Below are 23,099 nucleotides of genomic sequence, written 5' to 3' on the forward strand. Positions count from 1 at the left end.
ACAAATACAACCTATTTAACAAGAGTTTTGTATTAAGTTTCACTTGATAAATTTAAAGTTTTTTAGTTTGTTATTAACATCACAAAGAAATAACCAGTGTTAAATAAGCAATACAATTTAAAATTTGAAGAGTGATTCAGCATACTAAAAGTAGTTTTTAAAATAATTCACACAACTCAAATTAAATTGCCCTATTCTCACCTAATAATAATAACGAAGTATCATCAGTAATTCACAAGCTTGCTAACAATATATTTTCATTGCTTTCATTATTAAATACTGCCTTGACTTGGTCTCACTATCTATAGTAACCCTTAATTCACCTTCAAGTGCAAATCATCTTTCTGAGAGAAAAGATGCACATAAACTTGGTGTTTTTCTAAACGTCTTGGCCCTAACTCACAAGTCAACAGAGTACTGAAACAAACAAACAAAAAGTTAAACGGTGATTACATTTGAATGTCTCGGCTACCATTTCTGAGTTGACTTTGGTAAGAACTGACTTCACTTCTCTGAAATTTAGTTTCTTCTTCTGTTTTGGACATCCAAATAAAACCTTAACAGAATGATGTCAAGATTACATAAGAGATTATTGAATGGGCCATGTATTTAGAAATGCCAGAATTATGTTCATCCCCACCCCAACCCCCTATGTCCAGGACATGAAACACCTAAGTTCAGAGCACTTTCACTGTCCTCTGTCACTTCACACACAGTCACTGAGTTTCCACAACATGTCAGGCATTAAGCAAGATTTGGGGATACTTGGCAATGAAAATACACTCTTTTCTGAAGGAGCTCCTAAACCAAAGGACTAGATGATATTCTGTCTACATATGATTTTGTTTGATAATCAAACATTCCCCCCCAAAAAAGAAATAATGCTCAGCTTTCTACAATATGTATGATTCACAAACTATGCTGTAATATAATACCCAGTGAATTACCTCACTGCTCAGATCAGTGAAGGACTGTGATATAATCCTACTAGCTCAGTTGTCTGTCTCCATCAGGGCACCAAAAGGTACCAGTTACACAAGATGCAGGATGATTGCAGAATGTTCTCCCTCCCCAAACTGCATTTAATGGATAATGGAATAAAAGTAGGACTGAACCATTGCTTCTCTTTGGTTCCTTCTGCATTTGTTTTTCATAGTCTATTCATTTGGAGTGTTTGCTCTAAATAACATGAATTAAGCTCTTGTTTTAGTTACTGTTACCACTGTATTCTATAGTTACATCCAATAACTTGATGATTCTTTTAAATAATGGTTTCTTTTAGTAGCTGTAATCCAAATCATTCCCACATTGTCCCAGGTCCTAGTAATTTGAATTATCATTGCTTATCTTTTAAGAAAAACTAATTTCATTTAGAGCTGGGGTGTCAAACACTTTTACATGCTTAAAAGCTCATATTTTTCTCACAAAATGACTTCCAGCAATTTAAAATAAAGGAAAGTGATTGTAAAGCTTATCTTTTTGTTTGAAATGTGTCTTTCCATGGAGAGATGACTGCCATATGAGGCCAGAGCAAAGGGAATAGATCTTACTCTGAAACTGGGGAATGGGTTGGAGACAACAAATGTTTGGAACAATTCTACTACTTGCTCTCAGTAAATCTTGAAGAGCTTCACAAAAGGCTTTGTACATACCACAACACAATATAAGAAATACAGTGCTGGGCTGTATAATATCTCAGTGGTAGAGCCCTTGTCCAGCATCTTCTATTAGACCCTGGATTCCATCTCTAGCACTGAGTAAAAATTAAAAATGAGGAACAAGAAAAAAGAGACAGAGACAAATATGATGAATCAATGAATATAGTCTACTCACCAATTACCTTAAATTCAATCATATATAAGATACCACCACCACCACCACCACCACCACCACCACCACCACCACCATCATCATCATCATCATCATAGATCCCTATAGCTACAGCAAAACCCCTACCCAGGAATGATAAAGGGACATGTTTCTGTCTTGAGCCCAGGTGCAGATCCTGTCTTCAACTTGGTCCTGTGACCTTGCTCTGAATCCAGTTTTTAGCTTTCTCTAGTTCCTTCTCCACCCTTTCCTGGTACTTCTTTGTAATTACCAACTGCAGAATTTCTTGAGCCTTCATGATTAACCACCTGCATAGAATATTTATCAGCTTTGTATTTACAAATACTTTTGTTTATTTTTCCCTAATTCTGAACAAGCACCAAAATTTCCATTTCAAATTTTTCCCCAAATGCACAAATGACTGTTGTAGATACACATACAAGCATGTGTGCTACAAATGCTATAGACAGGGGGTGTGCTCTCTCTTCCTGGACTTTCAACAGGACAACAGCAGCTCCAGATCAGGGTTCCTACCACCACCTAATTCTTTGCTTTCCCAATCAGGAGACTACAGGAACCTTGGAACTTTCCTAAAATTCATCAGAATATCCATGTGGTATGGAGTGTTTCCTAAAAATCTGCATGTTGAAAGCTAACCCCCCATGTAAGAGTCTTTAGAAGTGTGGCCTCTGGGAGGTGTTGAGGTCATGATTGTGAAGCCCTTATAAATAGGACTGATGCCCTTACAAAGGAGAATTCAAAGGAATCCCCACCCTCATGAAACCTTGTGAGGGAGGTCACAGTGAAAACACTTCTGCCTATAACGTTTCCCTCACCTGCCACCAAATCTAGATGCACCCCGATCTGGGACTTTCCAGCCAGAAGTACATTTATTTCTTACAGTTCATAAACTTCCCAGCCTATGGTGTTTTATAATAAAATCCCAGACTAAAACACCATGACAGACACTCTGGGGAGAACAACCTACTTTCTGAAGTTTTATAGCTCAGTGGTTTTCACTGCCTGTGTGGTGTGGTTCAGGCAATCACAGTCTGCTACCCTAGAAAATTATTATCAACTATTGTTTCAAAGATATACTTCCTTTGGGGTAAATATTTCTTCAGTTTTATTTAGGGTCATTTCTGTCTTCAGGGCCTGAGTTTTCTAAACTTCTTCACAAAACCACACTTCCTTAAAATGGCACAATTTTTAAAAGAATGAGAGTCTCAACTTCTCACCTTATTTGACATGAGCATTGAAAACAATCCATTGCCAGGTCCTTGTTGAGTGCTAACTTTTCACCCTTCTTTCTTTCATGTTAACAGTGATTTATAATAAGTATCTATTGTTGTAATTTTTATTTGTCAGTATATACTAGGCAAAAACGGTAAGAGCTCTTTTAAAAAAGTACTTCTGATTCAAGATTCCCAGTTTAGGGTTATTTTCATTTACTAAGAAGGAAAAAAACAAAAGGCTGGTTTTATGAAAAAATAAATAAAATGGACAAACCCTTAGCCACCCTAATGAAAAGGAGAAAGAAAACTCAAATTACTAAAATTCATGATGAAAAGGGAAATAATATAATAGTCACTATTGAAATACAGAAGACAATTAGAAACTACTTTGAAAATTTATACTCCAGTAAAATAGAAAACCTGGAAGACACCAACAAATTTCTAAAGGCATATGACCAACTCAAACTGAGTCAGGAGGACATATACAATTTAAACAGATCAATTTCAAGCAAGGAAATAGAAGATGCCACCAAAAGCCTACCAACCAAGAAAAGCCCAGGACCAGACGGGTTCACAGCTGAGTTCTATAAGACCTACAAAGAAGAATTAACACCAATACTCCTTAAGTTATTCCATGAAATAGAAAAGGAGGGAACCCTTGCAAACTCCTTCTGTGAAGCTAGTATCAACCTGATACAAAAACCAGGCAGAGACACATCAAGGAAAGAAAATTTCAGACCATTATCCCTGATGAACATTGATTCAAAAATTCTCAATAAAATTTAGACAATTATTTCTTGTACTTTAAGAGTCTTGTTAAGGAAGCTGGAGCCTAATCTGACGTGATGAAGATTTGGGCCTACTTTTGTATGCAAATTGCATATAAAAACATATTTAAAAATAGTACACCATGATCAAGTGGTGTTCATTCCAGGGATGCCAGGTTGGTTCAACATACAGAAATTAATAAACATAATTCATCACATCAATAGAGTTAAAGATAAGAACCATATGATTATATCAATTGATGCAGAGAAAGCATTTGACAAAATACAGCACCATTTCATGTTCAAAATACTAGAAAAACTAGGGATGGTAGAAACATACCTCAACATTGTAAAAACTATCTATTCTAAACCCAAGACAAACATCATTCTAAATGGAGAAAAATTGGAAGCATTCCCTCTAAAAACTGGAACATGTCAGGAATGCCCTTTTTTTACCAATTCTATGGAATATAGTCTTCAAAACTCTAGCCAGAGCAATTAGAAAGATGAAAAAAATTAAAGGGATACAAATAGAAAAAGAAGAACTCAAACTACTATTAGCCTAGAAAATTATTATCAACTATTGTTTCAAAGATATAGTATACTGATGACATGATTCTATACTTAGAGGATCCAGAAAACTTCTAGAATTAATAAATTAACTCAGCAATGTAGCAGGACATAAAATCAATATCCATAAATCAAATGCATTTCTATACATCAGTGATGAATCCTGTGCAAGAGAAATTAGGAAAACTACTCCATGCACAATAGCCTCAAAAAAAAAAATACTTGGGAATCAACTTAATAAAACAGGTGAAAGAACTCTACAATTAAAACTACAGAAACTAAAGAAAGAAATAGCAGAAGTCCTTAGAGGATGAAAAGATCCCTCAAGCTCTTGAATACGCAGAATTAATATTGTCAAAATGGCTATATTTCCCAAAGCACTATACAGATTCAATGCAATTTCAATTAAAATCCCAACATCATTCCTTATAGAAATAGAAAAGGCAATTGTGAAATTCATCTGGAAAAATAAGAGACCCAGAATAGACAAAACAATCCTTGGCAAGAAGAGTGAAGCAGAAGGCATCACAATATCAGACCTTAACCTGTACTATAAAGCTATAGTAACAAAAATGGCTTGGTATCCGCACCAAAATAGACACATAGACCAATGGTACAGAATAGAAGACACAGAGACAAACCCACATAAATACAGTTGTCTCATACTAGACAAAGGCACCAAAAACGTACATTGGAGAAAAGATAGCCTCTTCAACAAATTGTGCTGGGGAAACTGGAAATCCACATGTAGCAAAATGAAACTAAATCCCTGTATCTCACCATGCACAAAACTCAACTCAAAGTGGATTGAAGTCCTAGGAATTAGACCAGAAACCCTGCACCTGATAGAGGAAAAAGTAGGCCCAAATCTTTATCATGTCAGATCAGGCTCCAACTTCCTTAACAAGACTCCTAAAGTACAAGAAATAAAATCAATAATCAGTAAATGGGATGGACTCCAACTAAAAAGCTTGTTCTCAGCCAAAGAAATAATCAATGAAGTGAAGAGAGAGCAGACATCTTGGGAGCAAATTCTTGCCACAGGCATGTCAGATAGAGCACTAATCTCCAGGATATGTAAAGAACTCAAAAAACTTAACACCAAAAAAAAAAAAAAAAAAACCCAAACAATAAATGGGCTAAGAGCTGAACAGACACTTCTCAGAAGATGATATACAATCAACCAACAAATATATAAAAAAATGTTCAACATTTTTAGTAATTATAGAAATGCAAATCAAAACTATTCTAAGATTTCATCTCATGCCGGTCAGAATGGCAGTTAGCAAGATTACAAACAACAATAAGTGTTGGCAAGGCTGTGGAGGAAAAAACACACTCATACATTGCTGGTGGGACTGCAAATTGGTACAATCACTCTGAAGAACAGTATGGAGATTCCTTAGAAAACTTGGAATGGAACCACCATTTGAACCAGTCACTCCACTCCTCAGTCTAAACCCAAAGGACTTAAAATCAGCATACTATAGTAATGCAGCCTCATCAATGTTTATAGCAGCTAAATTCACAATAGTAGCTCAACTGTGGAAGCAACCTAGATGCCCTTCCACAGATGAATGGGTAAAGCAACTGTGGTATATGTACACAATGGAATATTACTCAGCACTAAAAGAGAATAAAACTATGGCATTTGCAAGTAAATGGATGGAGTTGGAGAATATCATGCTAAGCAAAGTAAGCCAATCCCCCAAAACCAAAGGCCAAATGTTCTCTCTGGTAAGTGGATGCTGATCCATAATGGTGGGGGTTGGAGAGAATGTAGGAACTCTGATTAGGCCAAGGGGAGGGAGTAAAGGGGAGGGGGCATTGGGTAGGAAAGATGGTGGAATGAGACAAACATCATTACCCTAGGTATATGTATGACTGCACATGCGGTGTGACTCTACATCATGTACAACCAGAGAAATGAAAAGTTGTGCTCCATTTGTGTACAATGAATTGAAAAGCTTTCTGCTGTCATGTATAAGTGATTAGAACTAATTTTAAAAGCTTTATAAAATGGTAAAAATTGTATTTTTCAACATCTATGTATAAAATATTAAATGAAAACATCAAAAATGTTATTTCATCTGTATAGTTTTGATTCAATTAATCAAAAACTGAAAAATACATCCTTTATTCATGAGTCTAATCAATTGGTGGGCCAGTTTTACTAACATTTAAGCAGGCTAATAATATAATTAATATAAGTTTAGTATATTTATAATATGAATAATATAGTAAATATATATATATTGCTATCTAATATTTATCTCATGTTCTATACAAAATTTTCCCTCTCTATATAACAAAGAAATATTTCAGAAATCTTTTTCACATTTTTTTCTCCTGTAATGTTTGAGGCTTTACCTTGTACATAGTGGTTGGCTATGAAAATGCAAGTCAAAACAAAACATTTGTATACCCACGTTTACTAAGTGTCCACTAGCAAGGAAAGTTTCCACTTCTGCAGCTATGAATCCAACACTCAGAAAACAAGAGGGTGCAATGAGTTCTCATTATTTTGTTGTGTTGTCTGCCAGCAAAACCTCATCCCAAAGAGATGAGTATTCATCATGGAGTTTAAGGCACCTCAGAGAGGATGTTTGGTGCTATTATAAGAGAACTCAGAGAGATCCCTCACTCCTCACATGAAACCATGAGAGTTTACAGCACAAACATGGCTGCCTAAGAGGAGGGTCCCACCAGTCTTTGAACCCAGAGGTGCCTTGATCATGGACTTCCCAGGCCCCAGAATTATAAGAAATAAAGGATCTTTCACTGCCAACTTCATAACCTCGTCTGGTAGAGTTAACAAACCAAATAGTAATAGTGTAATGCCTGTGCAGGCAGAATAAAGGCCTCCTCAGGAGGGCGACCTTCCCATCTCCAAAACCTGTAGATATGTTATTCTGCATAGCAAAGGGGAATTAGGGATATATGTGGAGTTAAGGTTCCTAACAATCTGACTTTAAAATAAATCATTCTGGCTTATTCGGATGGGCTCAATGCAATCAGGATGGTCCTTAAATGTGTTTGAGAGAGGCAGAAGAAAGAGTCAGAAAAAGCAATGTGATGAAGGCTAGAAGGGACACAGAGGAAAGCTTTGAAACCAAGGGATATAGGTGGATTCTAGAAGCTGGACAAGGCAAGTTGATGGATTTTCACCCAGACACTACAGAAAGGAAAGCAGCCCTGCTGGCTCCTTCTCTTCTAGTCCAGGGAAAACCATATCAGACTTGTAAACTACAAAGCTGTAAGATAATAAATTCATGTTGCTTTTCGCCACTAACTTTATACTAATTTCATGGCAGCAGCAGAAAATTCACACAGTGCCCAACATTTTTTTTTTAATTCTGAAAGTCAACACTTTAATACAGAAATAATTTGACAATGTGTTTTTACATATTCCATTTCTTAATGAGATTTTTAACTGACCTCCACAATTAAATGGCCAAATATTTTCTGCCAGTGGAATGAACACAATGACCTAATTAAAATCTAAGATCTGACAGTACACTAACATGCCAACCCTACCACACAGCTCTGAGTTCTACTTTATAAAAGCCATCTTCCAAGGATTTATCTTGAGTTTACTGTCTGAATTGTAACTCAGTATAAGCAAATAGTTCATGAGGAGAGTTCCTGTTTTCTAAAGCTAATAATTGAAAAAAGGAAAAGTCTAGGGTAATATAATTCTTTGTATCATCATTTTGCAGTCCCCTGGTGAAATAATTCACACTGGTCAGGAATCAGCAAACTTCAGCCAAGAGCCATTCTGTTCACTGTTGGCTTTCCTTTGCCTAGGAGGTCTGAGTGATGTCTTGGTGACTAATGTTGAGAAAAATCAAAAGAAGAAGAATATTTTGTGGCATGTAAAACCTATATGAAATCCAAATTTCAGTATTTACAAATAATGCTTTATTAGAATACCATGGTGCCCATTTATTTCCAGAATGTCAATGGCTGCTTTTGCTCTATGACAGCAGAACTGAGTAGTTGTAAGAAACCTGATGGCACATAAAACTTTAAATATTTACTCTTTAGCCCTTTACAGAAAAAGCTTGCCAACTCCTGCTCTAAGCAATAATCAGTAGTAGCTAACCCACAAAATAAGAGGCAACCAGATGCCTGTGAAATTCTTGCCAAACAAATTAAAACTGATCAAGGTCCCTGGTTAAACTCCCAGTTCATGGGAAATACAACGAACAGAGGAACATGTAAGATGACACCTCTGGGGTGTATTAACAAATTATATAATGGGAGAAACTCTACAGGATAAATATATTTTTTCTTACAAATAATTTTCAAAGGAAAAAGAGATTGAAATAGGAAAGCTATAGATTAAAAAGGACCATTACAATATGCCATTTAAAGCTGAATTTTTATTCAAACAAACTGAGGGCAAAAAAACAAAATTATGAAATAATCAAAAATGTGATCCTAACTTCCTATGTATGGGCATTAAGAAATTAATTTATTTTGATTTCAAAATAGTGTTACAGTTTTGTTTTATTTAATAAGGGACCCTTAGGGGTATAGGGATCTAGCTCAGTGGTAGATCTTCTTCTTAGCATATGCAAGTCCCTGTGTTCAATCTCTATTAACCAAATAAATAAAAAATACAGAGCCCTCATCTTTCAAATGTTTTTAGATAAAGTGATATAATACCTGAGATTATCTTGCAAATCTGGAGGGAAGAAATAAAAAATTGGAATATAAATTGAAGCTAGTTATAGGCGTATTATTCTATTTCCTCTACTTTTGCATATGTTTGAAATTTTCCATAATATACATATTTTAAAGGGCATTCTTTCTCAAAGGATTTCAGCTTCAAAAGAGAATAATTTTATAACTATGATTTATCTCAAAGCATAAAGAAACCAATAATCAAATGCCAAAAGCAAAAAGTATGCTGTATCTCAATATATATGAATTTCACATTTTAGTTCCAAAAATGTCAATAAATTTACCTTCAGTAAAAACACATAAGAATAGGGATTTCAAATAACAAGATTTGCTATGGAAAGCAATGCCTTTGAAAAGACAAGCTGATTTTATTTTTTAAAGCACTTTCAAAACCACAAGTCTCAAGCAATCATTAGCCTTGTATTTCCTTTTAGCTTTACCCAACAAATTTCTAATTTCAGAAAAATTAAATATTGCAAACAGTATTCCCCTGTCAAACCAGGGCAGCTGCTGCTTTAGATATTTGTCATAATATCTCCAGTTAACTCTAAGAGTTACTTAGGTAACTGCTTTCATTTAATGAGTAGCTCAGACCAGACTGAACTTGCTATGCATATGATATATGTATCATTCATACTTCATCTTGGGGGCAGGTATTTCCATCCTCATTTTATGATGAAAGACCTAAGACACAGAAATATTAAGTTGCAAAACCAATGAATGAACAGAGTCAGAATGCAAATCAATTCTGTTTAATTCAAATGTTTATAGAGTCTTACATTGGCAGACTAGCACTGCTGCCTTTTATCCCCTTGAAAAATGATGTCTCAATTTAGAGATTAGGTCTAGACAAGCTTACTGTTAAAGGAAAAAAAAAGTCTAAAGAAGGAGAAACCTCCCATCTTTGTGTCTTCAAAATAACAACATCAGTTCCTGAGTTTAAATGCTTTCAAAAGTATTTGCAAGTTAAGGAACAAAGAGACAAGCAAAAAATCATGTTCACTGAATATATGGTCTGTAATGGCAAAATTAATTAATTAATTAATTGAAATAAAATTTGTCCCTAAGGGAATAAACTATATGTAGTATAAACATACTTTGGAAAATATGCTGCATCTACACATAATCCCTCAATATACCTCAAAAAGCATAATGTTGAATTGAAAAATTATAAGTAATGCATACTATACAACACAATTCATTTTAACCACACACAGTCACAATAGTTACATATCTTTATGAGTACATCATTATGTAATAATACATACATATGTCTATTTTTAATTGTTTGAGAATGAACTTTGATTTGAGAGTATTTCTTACCTTTAAGGAAAAATATCAAGAGAACGGAAGGGAGATTACTTAGCTATATTTATAATGTTTTCTTTCTTTTTAAAAGATATGAAGAAACGACAACAAATTATAAACCTTTATTTAATATATGTCAAGATTATGACAACCCTCTTCATAATATTTTCTATAATATTTGTATATTGGAGACTATTTAAGCTTTAAATAAAAATAAACTGCTATAAATATGTTTCCTTTACAAGAAAAGAATCCTGAGTGAATCTTAAATTCAGTAGGTAAGGAAGAAGGACTGTTCTAATAGAAATGGTGAAAGACATCCAAATTGTTCTGAGTTAGTTTTTCATCCCTGTTACCAAAGTGCCTGACATAAATAATTTAGCTGGGGAAAAGATTTATTTTGCTTCACAATTTCAGAAGTTTCATTGCATGGACAGCTAGTTCCATTGTTTTGGGCCTGAGGTAAGGCAGAACATAATGGTAGAAGGCTATTGAAGATGAAAGTTTTTAAACTCAAGGCAGCCAGGAAACAGAATGTGTGTGCAAGGAAGAGGTCAGGGACAACATGTTGTCCCCAAGTGCAGACCCCTATTGACCAGACTCCTTCAGCCATGGCCCACTTGCCTACAGTTTGAACCACCACCTCTCAGTAGTCCATTCAAATTATTAATTCATCAAATGGATTAATCCATTTAATTAATTAATTAATCCATTGTGGACATTGCTGCTTTGGAGACTGAGATTTTTATCACCTGAGGGTGGGGAGTTCTGGGTTGTTAGTCAGTGGTAGAGCACTTGCCAGGCATGCATGAGGCTTTACGTCTTGATTCCTTAGCACTGCACAAATAAAAGAATGCTAACACATGACTTTGTGGAACAGTATAGATACAAATCAAGAGATCTTACCGAAGTTTAGATAATTTCCCAAATCCCTTGGTATATTTGGAGAGGTCATAGAAAGACATAAAATGATATTTCAGCAATCTCTGAATTATTGACAAGGAAAACCATAAAAATACATATTTTCTTGCATGACAACTTGAAAATTAGTACACTAACATTGACATTAGCTAAATATGTACTAAGTAAAACCTGCAAAAGAATCAATAATCAGGTCCAATTTCCACCAGGCAAGTGTATAAAGACAAAGAGATAAGGCAAAACTGGATATAAGACAAGAAAAAGTAGGTCTTCAACTCTCCCATAAAACGAATGACACCTCCCCTAAGCTGAATGACTAATTTTTCACTGCAATTATCTCTTCTATTTATCTAAAATTTCTTCTCCAATAAGTTCTTCTTTCCCAGGCTGGGGATGTGTCTCAGCGGTAAGTGCCCCTAGGTTCAATCCAGAGTACCACACACACAAAAGTCCTCTTAGCAAATCAAAATGCTCAAATCTCTCTTAGCTTACAAAACAAGATATGTCTACCTCTATTTTTTCCTTAATAGACTAGAATCTGAAATCCACCTTATATGAATTGGGTAGTATTACTTTTATTAACTTACTTATTAATAGATTAATTTATTTGAGTGGTTACTTTGTGACAGGTACTGTTCAAGGCTCTTGGTTGTATTAGTGAACAAAACAAAAAAAATCTCTGGGGAACTTACATTCTAATGTAATAAATAATGGAAGTCCTAATGGGAAGGTAGGAAATAGACAATTACACATGTTATGTACTTAGGTAGGTATGTGGCACACAGCAAGCACTACATAAGTGTCTGCTCTTACTGTTGCTACCTCTCTTTCCCCTCTATTTTGCCTCCCCTCCATCTGCCTTGGTGACTCATTTCAAATGACTCTCCAAACCTATCAATGCTTTCTCTCTAAATTGCCAGATCCAAGAAATTTTTTCTTCCTCATCTTCTGAGAATCAGGCATCATGTCTAGGAAGCTTTGCTCAAAATATCCCATCATTTCCTTTAAAGAAGCATTGACTACTTTAAAGTTTGCTCCAGGTACTCTGACTTATAAAACTTAGCCCCAGAAATCTCTGTCTTGTTGCTTTACTTAAGCTTTCCTCCATAGTTAAACTCTCAATTCTACTAGGGAAGCTGTCTAATACCTACCATGGTGCCTAAAATTTTTTAAGTGCTCAACAAATGTTAGAATAAGTTTCTATAAACATTTCTCTAATTCTTTCATTTTTGCTCTACCAGACCTCCTTTGGTTTTGCAAATGAAAGAAATAAAAAGTAAAATGAACACAGAGACCATCACAACTGGTCTAGTCAAATGAATATTATTTTTTTTTGCTATTTATATTTTGAATGATTTGATTGTTTTTAAAGATCTCAATAAATAATAGCAGGAGAAACTGTTCTAATATATTTGGAATAATTTGAAACCAATTTAAAACTATTGCCATGCAAAGATATTTTATTCCCCAAACATAAAATGCTTGAAATATATGTTTCCTAATAGAGTTGTGGGCCTCAAATTGAAGATGAAATTAAATTAATTAAACTAATTTTTTTTGCTATGGTAATGTTAAGGGAAAAAACCCTATTAGTTATTAAATTAATTTATTAGAAATATATTTCAGAAATGCTTAAACACAATGGACCATTATCAGAAAATGTTTACTTCTTCATAAAAAAAATCATGATAACAAGAAAATACAACAGTATTCCTAAGCAATACAATATTGTTCTTTTCTTAATTTTTTTCAGCACAGTGAGACAAAAATCAACCTGTCAAGAAATGGTTTACTCAGTAATGGACTAGCACTGTAGGAGATTCATTCTGCTTTCACCAGGGAAGCCCTTTGTATATCAAGAACAAACTATTAAGGGTTGAATGACACTGCAATAACATGTTAGACACTGGAAGGGAAAAAAAGGATTATTCTCACCAAGTTGCACTTGGTTCTACCACAGTCACCATGGAACCTTCCATCCACACAAACCTCAAGTAGGCACTGAGTTGACAAGAGTTTTTCTGACTTTAGCCCTGAGTTGAAATCAGCAAAAAAAAAAAAAAAAAAAAAATCTTATTCATTTTCAGATCCTGAGGTATCCACCTTTTTGCAGGAAGAACTGGAAGTCATGTACTAGGTCCATTCCATGTCACAAATGGAACGAGGCTTATTCATGGATTCTCCCCTGCACACACAGCATCTCATACAGTGAGGGAAGAGTAGATTTGGTAACCAGCTGAGATGGACCTGCCTACTGTGGAGCACTGCAGATTTTATATACTCACTGCTGCTTCTATATGCTCTTAGTTGCCCACTTGCCTGCACAAGGTGTGACAGTCTACTGTTGGCACCTGCTGATCAGGGTAATTACAGCATTAGTGGAAGCAAGCATGCTAGCTAAGGTCAAAAAACAAGTCTAATTACAGGTACTCTATCACTTCACTCCTTTGGAACTGTTTCTTCTTTTCTTCTTATACAAAACTTGCTCAGAGATTAAATTAAATTTGTATCTATTTGAAAGCAAGTCTTGAAATAGTTGTGAGTCTAGAGGAAATCACCTTTCAAAATTAAAAACACATAATTCTGAGTGAGCATTTGGTATTTGTAACACTAGACAGCACTTGATGAATTACCTTCAATAGTTCTCCACGCATTTCTGTGCAGCTAAAATCAAAAATAGGAATGACAAACACAATACTTTAAGGAAAAATATGAAATTGAGATCTTACAGAAAGAAGTTTTAAATTATTTTTATGCCTATTGACAAACTCGACAAAACATTATTTAAAACACTAATATCCAGAAACTTAATTTGTAATCCAAAATTCAGATATTTAGCTTTCATACTGTTCTAATAAATTTGACATAAAATTCATTTGTTTATTTTAAAATATTTTCTAGATTTTAAAACAATCTCTGACCAATCTTAGAGATGAACAGTTTCCAAGGAAGGAATATTATTCAATTCTACCTCAACATAATAGAATTTTTTGATTGGGGTATAATTTGCCTACCAAAGCAACATAAATTCATAAAACTTTCATTAGGATTCCATGAATCCTAAAAAGAAGAAAGAAAAGTGACTTGCAAAAATATTTTCAAATCAACAAGGATTGATTTGTTGGGAATTCCCACAATTGTGGCCCAGACTTGAAAACACATCTTTTAAATGCCACCATGAGGACTCAAAAGAGCTACTGCCCCGATAGTGCTCCTTCTGCCTGGCACCAGAAAAGAAGCAGATCTCAGAGAGCTCTGGCCAGGGATGGCACACATTGTCCCACTCCAGACCTACCATACTCCCTGAAAAAAACAGAAGACCACACTCTACACACCAAAGAGATTGCCAGGAATGGAACTTCTGATTCTAATATTGTCATCAAAATCAGGGAGCCACTCAAACTCTAAAAAAACCCCTAGTTATCTAGACCTAAGTAAGTAGGAAATCTAACCAAAGTTGAGTCAAATCTCTCCTATATTTCACATTCAAAACACTAATGACTCAAATCATAGAAAACAGTCCTCTGAGCAGCCAAGATTGTGACAGAACTCTCATTGCTGAAGTAAATATCTTCCATTTACCCTCACGTATGCTTGTTCTTTGTGAGAATAAAAAATAATGCAATTATTCAGTTTGGAGAAAGTGTCCTGGGCTTTGCCATTCCCTGGGAATAACTTTAAATGGAAGTGATTTCTAGACTCTACTTAAAGCACAGAAGATAGAAACAAAGACTGCTTTAATAAAACTACTACATACTCATTGTATGTTCTTGAAAGAAATGAGAAAGATGTAACAAAGCCCCCATGTTTTATTTTTAACCAAATTTCCCCACATTTATCTATTTTGTTTTTAAAGGGAAGAAGATTTTTCTTCAAGTGATTTTTATCAGAAGGGAAGTCACAGTATTTCTGAGTATAACACACAATGAAAAAGATGCCCAGCTACATCACAGAATATCTTATTCATCCATAATAACAAATGAAAAGCAATATTATTTACATAAAAAGCTTTAATCTCTAGAGTTTAATCTATTTTCCTGACATAAAATACAAGTAAAGTTGAAAAAACACCAGCTCACCTTAAGTGGGAGAAAAACTGTTACCCTAAAGATTGATTAATAACTTTTATGAACTTGTCTGCTGCCATCATCATTCCCTCCCTCTTGTTTGTAAAAATAAACTGGATGTTTACTAATGAAGTCAAAAGTTTTGTTAACAACTAAAGGAATCAAATCTTGGCTAAAAACTATGATCCCAGGTGTAAGATTTATAAAACTTAATTATCTTCAGGTTTTTCTTGTTGTTTTCATTGTTATTGTTATTCTTGTTTAGACATGGGTCATTAAAATCACAGGTAGGAGATGTGGTTTTTTTATTTTTAGAACAAAATCGTAACCAAACTTGCCATGCAATATGAGAATAAGAACAGGATTTTGTCATAACTGGTTCTTAACTGAATTAGTGATGTTTCACTTAACAAACACTCTAGAGTAATACAGCACTATCGTCACCCTAAGAAAGCAGGAAGACAGCTACTTTCCAGATGTATCTGGTTGTCATGGCATCCTTTTATGCCCTCTCACACTTAATATTCTAGGTAAGAAATCTGCAAGCTATTTGGTCTAACTTATAACATAGTTATATGAAAACTGAATATGTTTCTCATATAGACTATTCACACACCTGTTGAACAGAATCAAAGAAGCAGCATGAGAAAGTTCCTTCGAATAACACTTGGACTTTTATATAAAAGGGGATAAAATTAATTCTTAATTCACATAATTGATTTTAAAAGTATCTTAAATTTTATATTTTCTATGAAATTATTTTTGAAAACCCTATCTTCATATCAATAGTCTCCTCTCTAGACATTCTCAAGTCTGCCTTTCTAAATAAACAATATTTCTATGCCTGAAATAAAAATAATACATTTTAAGTATACTACATCCATATTTAGATTAAAAAGCTGCCTGCAAGAGATATTAGATATTTGAGAAAAAAAAAATCCCCAAACTTTACATTTTCTGCTACTAGTTTTTTTAAACAAGCAAGCAAACAAAAGCAATGTGCTAAAATTGTGTTTATATTTATTCTCTGGAAGTAATGTTTAAACAACCTACATTTTAGAAATTTGTAATCCTTCAATAACCACCCCTCAAAAACATAACAGGGTTACATTGCTCATATTATAGTATACAATGCTATGTATCAACCATTCTTTAAATTAATTCAAATTCTCTTCACTATGCAGTATCTGCATCAGTCCCTGTAGATGTAAAAAAAAATAAGTACAGATACATAAGCTGATATTCAAAATGATGTTTCAGAAGTTGAAAGTGGTATACCCTCCTTTGCCATGAGCAACAGGAGTGCTATGCAACTCTCTTCTAGAACAGAGTTCTCTCCCTCTACAACAGGGAAACAGATAATATTTAAATACTAAAAATGCAAATACTTCTCTACACACAAGATGCTGATATTAATTTCACTTGAATGCTTTTATTGCACCAATTAGGCATTGAAGAGGATTTGACACATGGGAAAACTGTTTTGTGAATGCGGTATATGTTGAACAGTAGGATTATAAGCACCTGGGTTATTCTTGCTATTCTCTGCATGCAAATGACTTCTGCAAACAATTAAACGCATCCATTAAAATAGTGGGAGTGTGAGATAGAAAGAGCAAGTGTTGAGTAAAAATATGGCATGCCCTTCCTATTCCGCCCTCATTCAGCTGATGCCAAGTACCTTCAAACATGGGGCACAGACCCTGGAGGACGTACACATGAGTCACAACAAAGCACTCGACAACATCTCACACGCTCTGTTAATTACAAAACTCTAATGATCTGACAGCGAGCCCTTCTCCTCTCAAACATGTTTTCCATTTTTGCAGAGACGTCAGGGGACTCCCCTGGCTAAAGGGAGGGAAGGCGCTGCTTCTTGCCCCTCCTCGCAGCCCCCAACACTTGTTTCATCAGAAGCGGCTCCACAAGTTCCTGGTTCGACCGCCTAAGGAGGCAAGTTCAGCACCATGGAAAGGGCTCGAGTCGCGCGCAGAGGGAGAAAGGAAAGAGACTACGTGGGCTTGTCCCCCGCCACTCACCGGCGTCTGCTGCGAAGGCAGTCCCGAGCGCTTGGTGGACCCCTGCTTGGAACTTAACCTTTTCCACGACTCGGCAAACCTGCCCCGGCTGGCGCTCCGGCTGCGCCTGCGGTTCTCCGCGCTGTCCTCGCGGTCCGAGCATCCCCGCTCCATTTCGGCTGCATCCCTCCACTTCTTCCCCATGCTAACTTGGCCTCTCTCCTCGGGGACACGGCCCAGCGCCCTGTGCTCTTTGCCGCCTATGTCTCCAGCCTGCGCTCAGCTCTCGGTTGGCGCCGCCTTTGCCTCTGCTGGCTCCAGCCAGAGCCAGGCGCTGGGTTACCGCCGCCGCCAGCAGGCTGCGCTTGCGCCCGCGATTGGCTAAACTGTGGGCTGGGGCTGCGAGCGCCACCTGCGCCCAAGCCAGCTTCCTTTTGCGCCCCCAAATCACTCACACTCCGCAGCCGCAGCCTTCCCTGGGGGAACCGACGGCCCACGCCTGGGGCTATGGATGCACCACAGGGTAGCTTCACGCAGTCGCCCCACCCGGCCCAGTCCCCCAGGGCTGGCGACCAACCTTGCCCTTTTCAGAGCTGCGGGTGGAAACCCGGGCACACACACTGCGTGGGTGGAGACTCCAGTAGACTTAGACAAAGACAGCAAGCGTGCAACTTTGTCCTCTTTCCTTTGCTCTTCCCTTTCTTTTCCTTTCAACAATTGTCTTGTAAGTATCCATGGGGAGAGTCCAGCTCATCTCCTTGTCAGATGCCAGGCTAATTCTTTCTCGCGCTTGTTCAGATTAGCCCACTGGGGCTCAGACTTGGCTACACACGGAAGTTACCTGAGTAGTTTTTCATTATAAATGTTTTTAAATTCCTTAGAGAATCTAATTAATTTGGCCCGACTCTGGCCTGGGAATCAGGATATTTAAAAGCTCCCCAAAGGACTAAGGGTTAACTCCGTGGTGGAGCTTTTGCCTGGCAAACTCCAGGCCCCAGAACTGCAAAAAATCAAGTAAAACAAACAAAAAGCCCCTCCTCTCCTCCATCCACAATTAAGCCCCAAGGGCCTGTGGGGGAGGAGCAGAGGAGGGTTCTTGGAAGGGAAGAGGTTAGTGCTGAGGCATCAACTCATTTTTCTCTTCTGGGGTAGGAGTGGGTATTCAGTTTACCCTTTCGCTCCTGGAGAGAGATTGGGTACAGCAGTTGAGGATGATTGGAGATGGATTTGTGGTAGTATTACAGTGTACTGTATATTCTTTGTCAACTCCACCTTGTCATCCTTTCATGTATTTGCCGTCTGCTCATTAGGAGAAAGTCGGGCAGTCTCTAAAGGCTTGTGTCGATTATTTTATCAGGCCGAGCTGTCCTCATGTTAAGGAATGCCTTGATCAGATGGAGAGGGCAGTTGGGGGGCATCACAAATTTACAAAAGCTGAAACAATGTCCTTACTTATTATTAAAGGGGGTAAGGCCTAACACCTCTCCTAGTTGAAAAAGGCTGACTTGTTGCTTATCTGTTACAATAATAACAGATAAAATTTCATTTCTTTCCTAAATCAAGCATTCTCCCTCCTATTTGAATGCTGCCTGGTCCTCCCAGGGGGAAAGGGGAGAGGGGTGAAAGAGGAGGGAAGAGGGTGAGAAATACTGAAGAAAATGTTGGTGTTGTGGTACAAGTTATGAAAATCACTGTCAGATGGTCAGTCTGATTAAGCAGAGGTTTTGGAATTGGCCTGTTTATGAGAATGGAATACAGAGTTCTAAAATCCCACAGGTGTGCACCTATGTGAACTGCTGCATTAGTATTAATCCTGTCAGTTTAAGCAAAAAGACTTAGGATGCATATATCTTAACTTTTTCAACGACCCTTTGTGTCCATAAATCACATATCCATATTAAACCAATGAGACTGCATAATGTTTGAAGCATCGGTGACACATAATGGGATAGCCACAGGGTCCATTTTCTATTTTCTTGCTCCCTATCTAAATTCATCAATTTGAAATTATTAATGACATTTCATAGAAATACAATAATTCGGTATAAATTTCAAATAAAACAAAATAATTATGCTGAGTTTATAAATTATACAGTTATGAGAACTAAATTGCAATTGGGAGTAGAATGAAAGTCCACAAATTAAGGCAAAGTAAATATTTGGTTTTTCTTTTAATTGCCTACAAAGAGACATAGAGATGAAAATCCTGTGTGCTAACCTGGATAACTCAAAAGTTTACCCTTTAGATGTAAGTAATAACATCCCTGAAAAGGAGCTAAGAAGGAATCTTCTCAGATGTATCAAGGCACATCATCCAAAAACACTCACCTCATGGAGCCACAAGACCCTGGTTTCCCCATATCAGCCCGTTAAGAGAAAAATGACCCTGCCATCAAGGGTAGCTTTCATAAAAGACCTTACCAGCATGTCAATGAGCACTCAGAGAAGCTGGTGAGTTTTTTTAAATGTACTTAGAAAAATTTAATGATGAGTAGTGATTGCATATGGCATTTTTTTAGCTGTTTGGTCTAAAAATGAGCTTTCAATTGCCCTTATCATAGAACACTGTTTTTAAAGGCTTGTTTGAAGATGATCTCTGCATTTCTTTTTTCACTTGACAAGTAGCAAAAGTGCCTGGGAACTGTACAAAGAGGCTACATTATATATGATTCTAGACAAGCAAAAATGGGCCCTTTCCCCTTCTGATGTTCATTTGTCTTTCCAGAGATCCTAATGGACAGGAACTGGAAAGCTAGGTTGAAAGTCTATGATATTTCTTATGAAGTTAGCAGAGAATGGCAGTGTCAAAGCTAAGAACATGATGAAATCCCCAGGATTGAAATACTGGCATCAAGGCTAGAAACTGTTTCCATTCTCCAGAGCAGTTTAGCTTTACTAGAAAAGAATCACTGAGATTAAAACTGAAGGTTAATAAATTTTAAAATCAAATGGGAAGTATGACATGTCCTCATTCCTAGATGTTAAAGAAATAGCAAATTAATTACATAATATTAAGGCTCTTAAATGATTGATCTTTTATATAAAATGAAATGTTAATGTAGACATTTTATATGTGTGTCAATAAAATATGACATTTTTAAGGATTCTGGAAAATAAACTTTAAACAGTATTTTTTTAAGGAACTCAAGCAAATATCAAATGCTAACAGTCCTCCATTAGCCCAGGCACTCTCCAATCTGAGGCCTTCATGGTTATACTAGCCTGTTGATGAGTCTATAATCAGAGGAAACCCTCCAAACCCCATTTTCTCTAGGTCACATGGTCTTGCACTTTGTTGCAAGAGCTAATAGGCAATATCTTTTCCTTGGTTATTTCCAGGACATGTAATCCCATAGGCATACCCAGGGACTAAATAGACCAGGAAGATGTGAGGGAGAGGGAAAACATTGAGAAATGATGAAAACTACCAAGCTGTGTTGGATCCCAAAACACTCCTGATAAAATAAGAGACTGTGAACCATAGTTCATCAGTTTTAATACTTTCATTTTTTTTCACATTTTAACCTCTGAAATGAGGATGCTTTTTGTAATAGATGACATTTCAGATGGATTGTAATATAGTATATTGATTCATAGCATCTTGGAGTGAGATGGATGTGAAGAGGTCTAACTTTAAAAATCTGACAAGCTATCATTCATCCTCTGCCTAAACATTCAGCCTTCGGCATTAAGTATTTTCTTTCTCATAAGCAGAGCATTTCTTTATTAAATAGGTTTAAGTATTAGGAAGCCCATCCTTATAAATTAAGCTGAAATCCATGCTTTCTATCCTTATTTTAAATTCTGGAGACATTTTAACATATGTTCTCTTCTTCATAATAATCATCAAGTATTTGAAGATGGTCTTTATTCATCCCCTATAATTTTTCTTCTCCTAGACAAACAATGCTTGGTTCCTTCTGTCATGTCCTTCCATATATCAGGACCAGTCAGAGTCAGCATTCTTCCATACTAAGAGAAACTTGAAAATGGTGTTCAATGAACTTGGGGCAAATGTTTTGTGAGTTCACTGAAAGCTTAATCACTCTGACTAGACTCTCTGTGAAGTGGGATTAGTCAATACCCAGGAAGCCAAAGACAGGATGTAGGATTTGTATTTAGTCATGATTAGATTCTCTTCAGCAGACCTGAGGGCTGAGTTTCACACAAGCCCAAAAAGTGTGAGAGTTGAAACGATTATGCCTGTAAGTCAGGCAAAAAAATCACCCAAAGCCTATGACTATTAATCAAGAAAAGGAACACTAGGGTTATCCTGGTTTATGTAAATTGGTCATCTATGTGGATGAAATTCTCTGAGTAATAGTTCCCAAAAATATCCTCTTTCATTGGAAAAACAATCTCCCATCTCCCCTGCCACACCTTCTGTCAAGCCTGCCAATGGCTACATTCATCCTAAAGTCCTGACAGCAGAAGGCACTGCAAACCAGAGAGCCTGGCTACCCAACTGTGCTCCCTCCTTCCCTCCTTGTCTATAGGCCATGCAAATCCTTCAAGTATGAAACCAAATCCTTCAGGTATCCAGGCTTTCTACTCTTTAAATCACAGTATGATAGTAAGAATTTTTAGAACAAACCTTTGTTTTTCATGAATGTATTTGCATAAATGTATATGTATATAAAGTTTTTTCCTCTTTATAAATCTGTAGGTAAATAGTTTTCTAAAATTTTATTTCGAGATTAAAATATAATGGCTAATGTTAACAGTATAAGAACTCTAAAATTTAATAATGACAGAATTAAAAATAATATGACCATTAAAATTGTAGGAAGGAAAGGGAATCGAAAAGGGATGAAAGGAGGATATAAGTTGCCAAAATTTCCCTTGATTGTTAAAAGTAGATAAACAAGTTTATCAGAATGGAAAATTTATGCAGGCATAAAATTTAAGCAAACAGAAAATACTAAGTGTCATCTGAGATGTGGAGCAACTGAAATTATTGTACACTGCTGGTAGGTGTATGTATACTGATGCAACCACTTTGGAAAATTGTTTGGGACTATCTACTAAAGCTGTGACCCAGTAATTCTACTCCAGTCTATATACCCAACAGAAATGCATACACATGATTAATAAAAGACTTTAAGAATGTTTGCAGCAGCTCTATTTGTAAAAGTCTCAAAGGAGGAACTACAGAATTGTTCATCATCAGCAAAATAAACAACTGGTGATTATGTTAATACAGTGGAATACTACCCAGTAATGAGAAAGACTCAACTACTGGTACATCAAGGCCATGGTGGTAGAACAACACTGAGCAAAAGACAGACACAAAAGAAGGTATATCATATAATTTCATTGATATGAAGTTGAAATTGGACAAAAACAAGCTATTAGAAGTAAGGAGGCTTGTTATCCCAGTAAGATGGCCTTCAGGGCTGTTCAAGTGCCAATAGTGTGCTGCTTCTTGACCTGGATCCTGACAGCCAGGGTATATTCCTTTTGGAGAATTTATAGAGATACACAGCTATAAACATGCGCTTTTTTGTATACATATTTCACCTCAATAAAAAGTTTATCAGGAAAGAAGGAAGGAAAGATGTTCCTAAATATGATTCCTTATGTTAGAGTCATTTTATATAAATTGCTCATTATATTTTTATAACTAAGCATGTATTATATCACCATGCATGTGTTCTTATATAACCATGACATTTAAAAATGCCAAAATAATTT

The 23,099-nt window shown here is 36.2% G+C and overlaps 1 protein-coding gene across 5 annotated transcripts in view; it reads right to left on the bottom strand.

Moving 5' to 3' along the window:
* Positions 1–17,609, bottom strand: part of Trpm3 (transient receptor potential cation channel subfamily M member 3) — a 788,425-nt gene extending 770,816 nt beyond the window's left edge. For all 5 annotated transcript variants that reach the window (XM_077108668.1, XM_077108665.1, XM_077108659.1 and 2 more), the window contains exon 1: positions 17,427–17,609. In XM_077108668.1, the coding sequence (XP_076964783.1) occupies positions 17,427–17,609 (183 nt within the window). The remainder of the gene's footprint in view (positions 1–17,426) is intronic.
* Positions 17,610–23,099: the final 5,490 nt, after the last annotated feature.

This window comes from Callospermophilus lateralis, chromosome 2, assembly GCF_048772815.1.
Source record: "Callospermophilus lateralis isolate mCalLat2 chromosome 2, mCalLat2.hap1, whole genome shotgun sequence".
Taxonomy (NCBI): Eukaryota; Metazoa; Chordata; class Mammalia; order Rodentia; family Sciuridae; genus Callospermophilus; species Callospermophilus lateralis.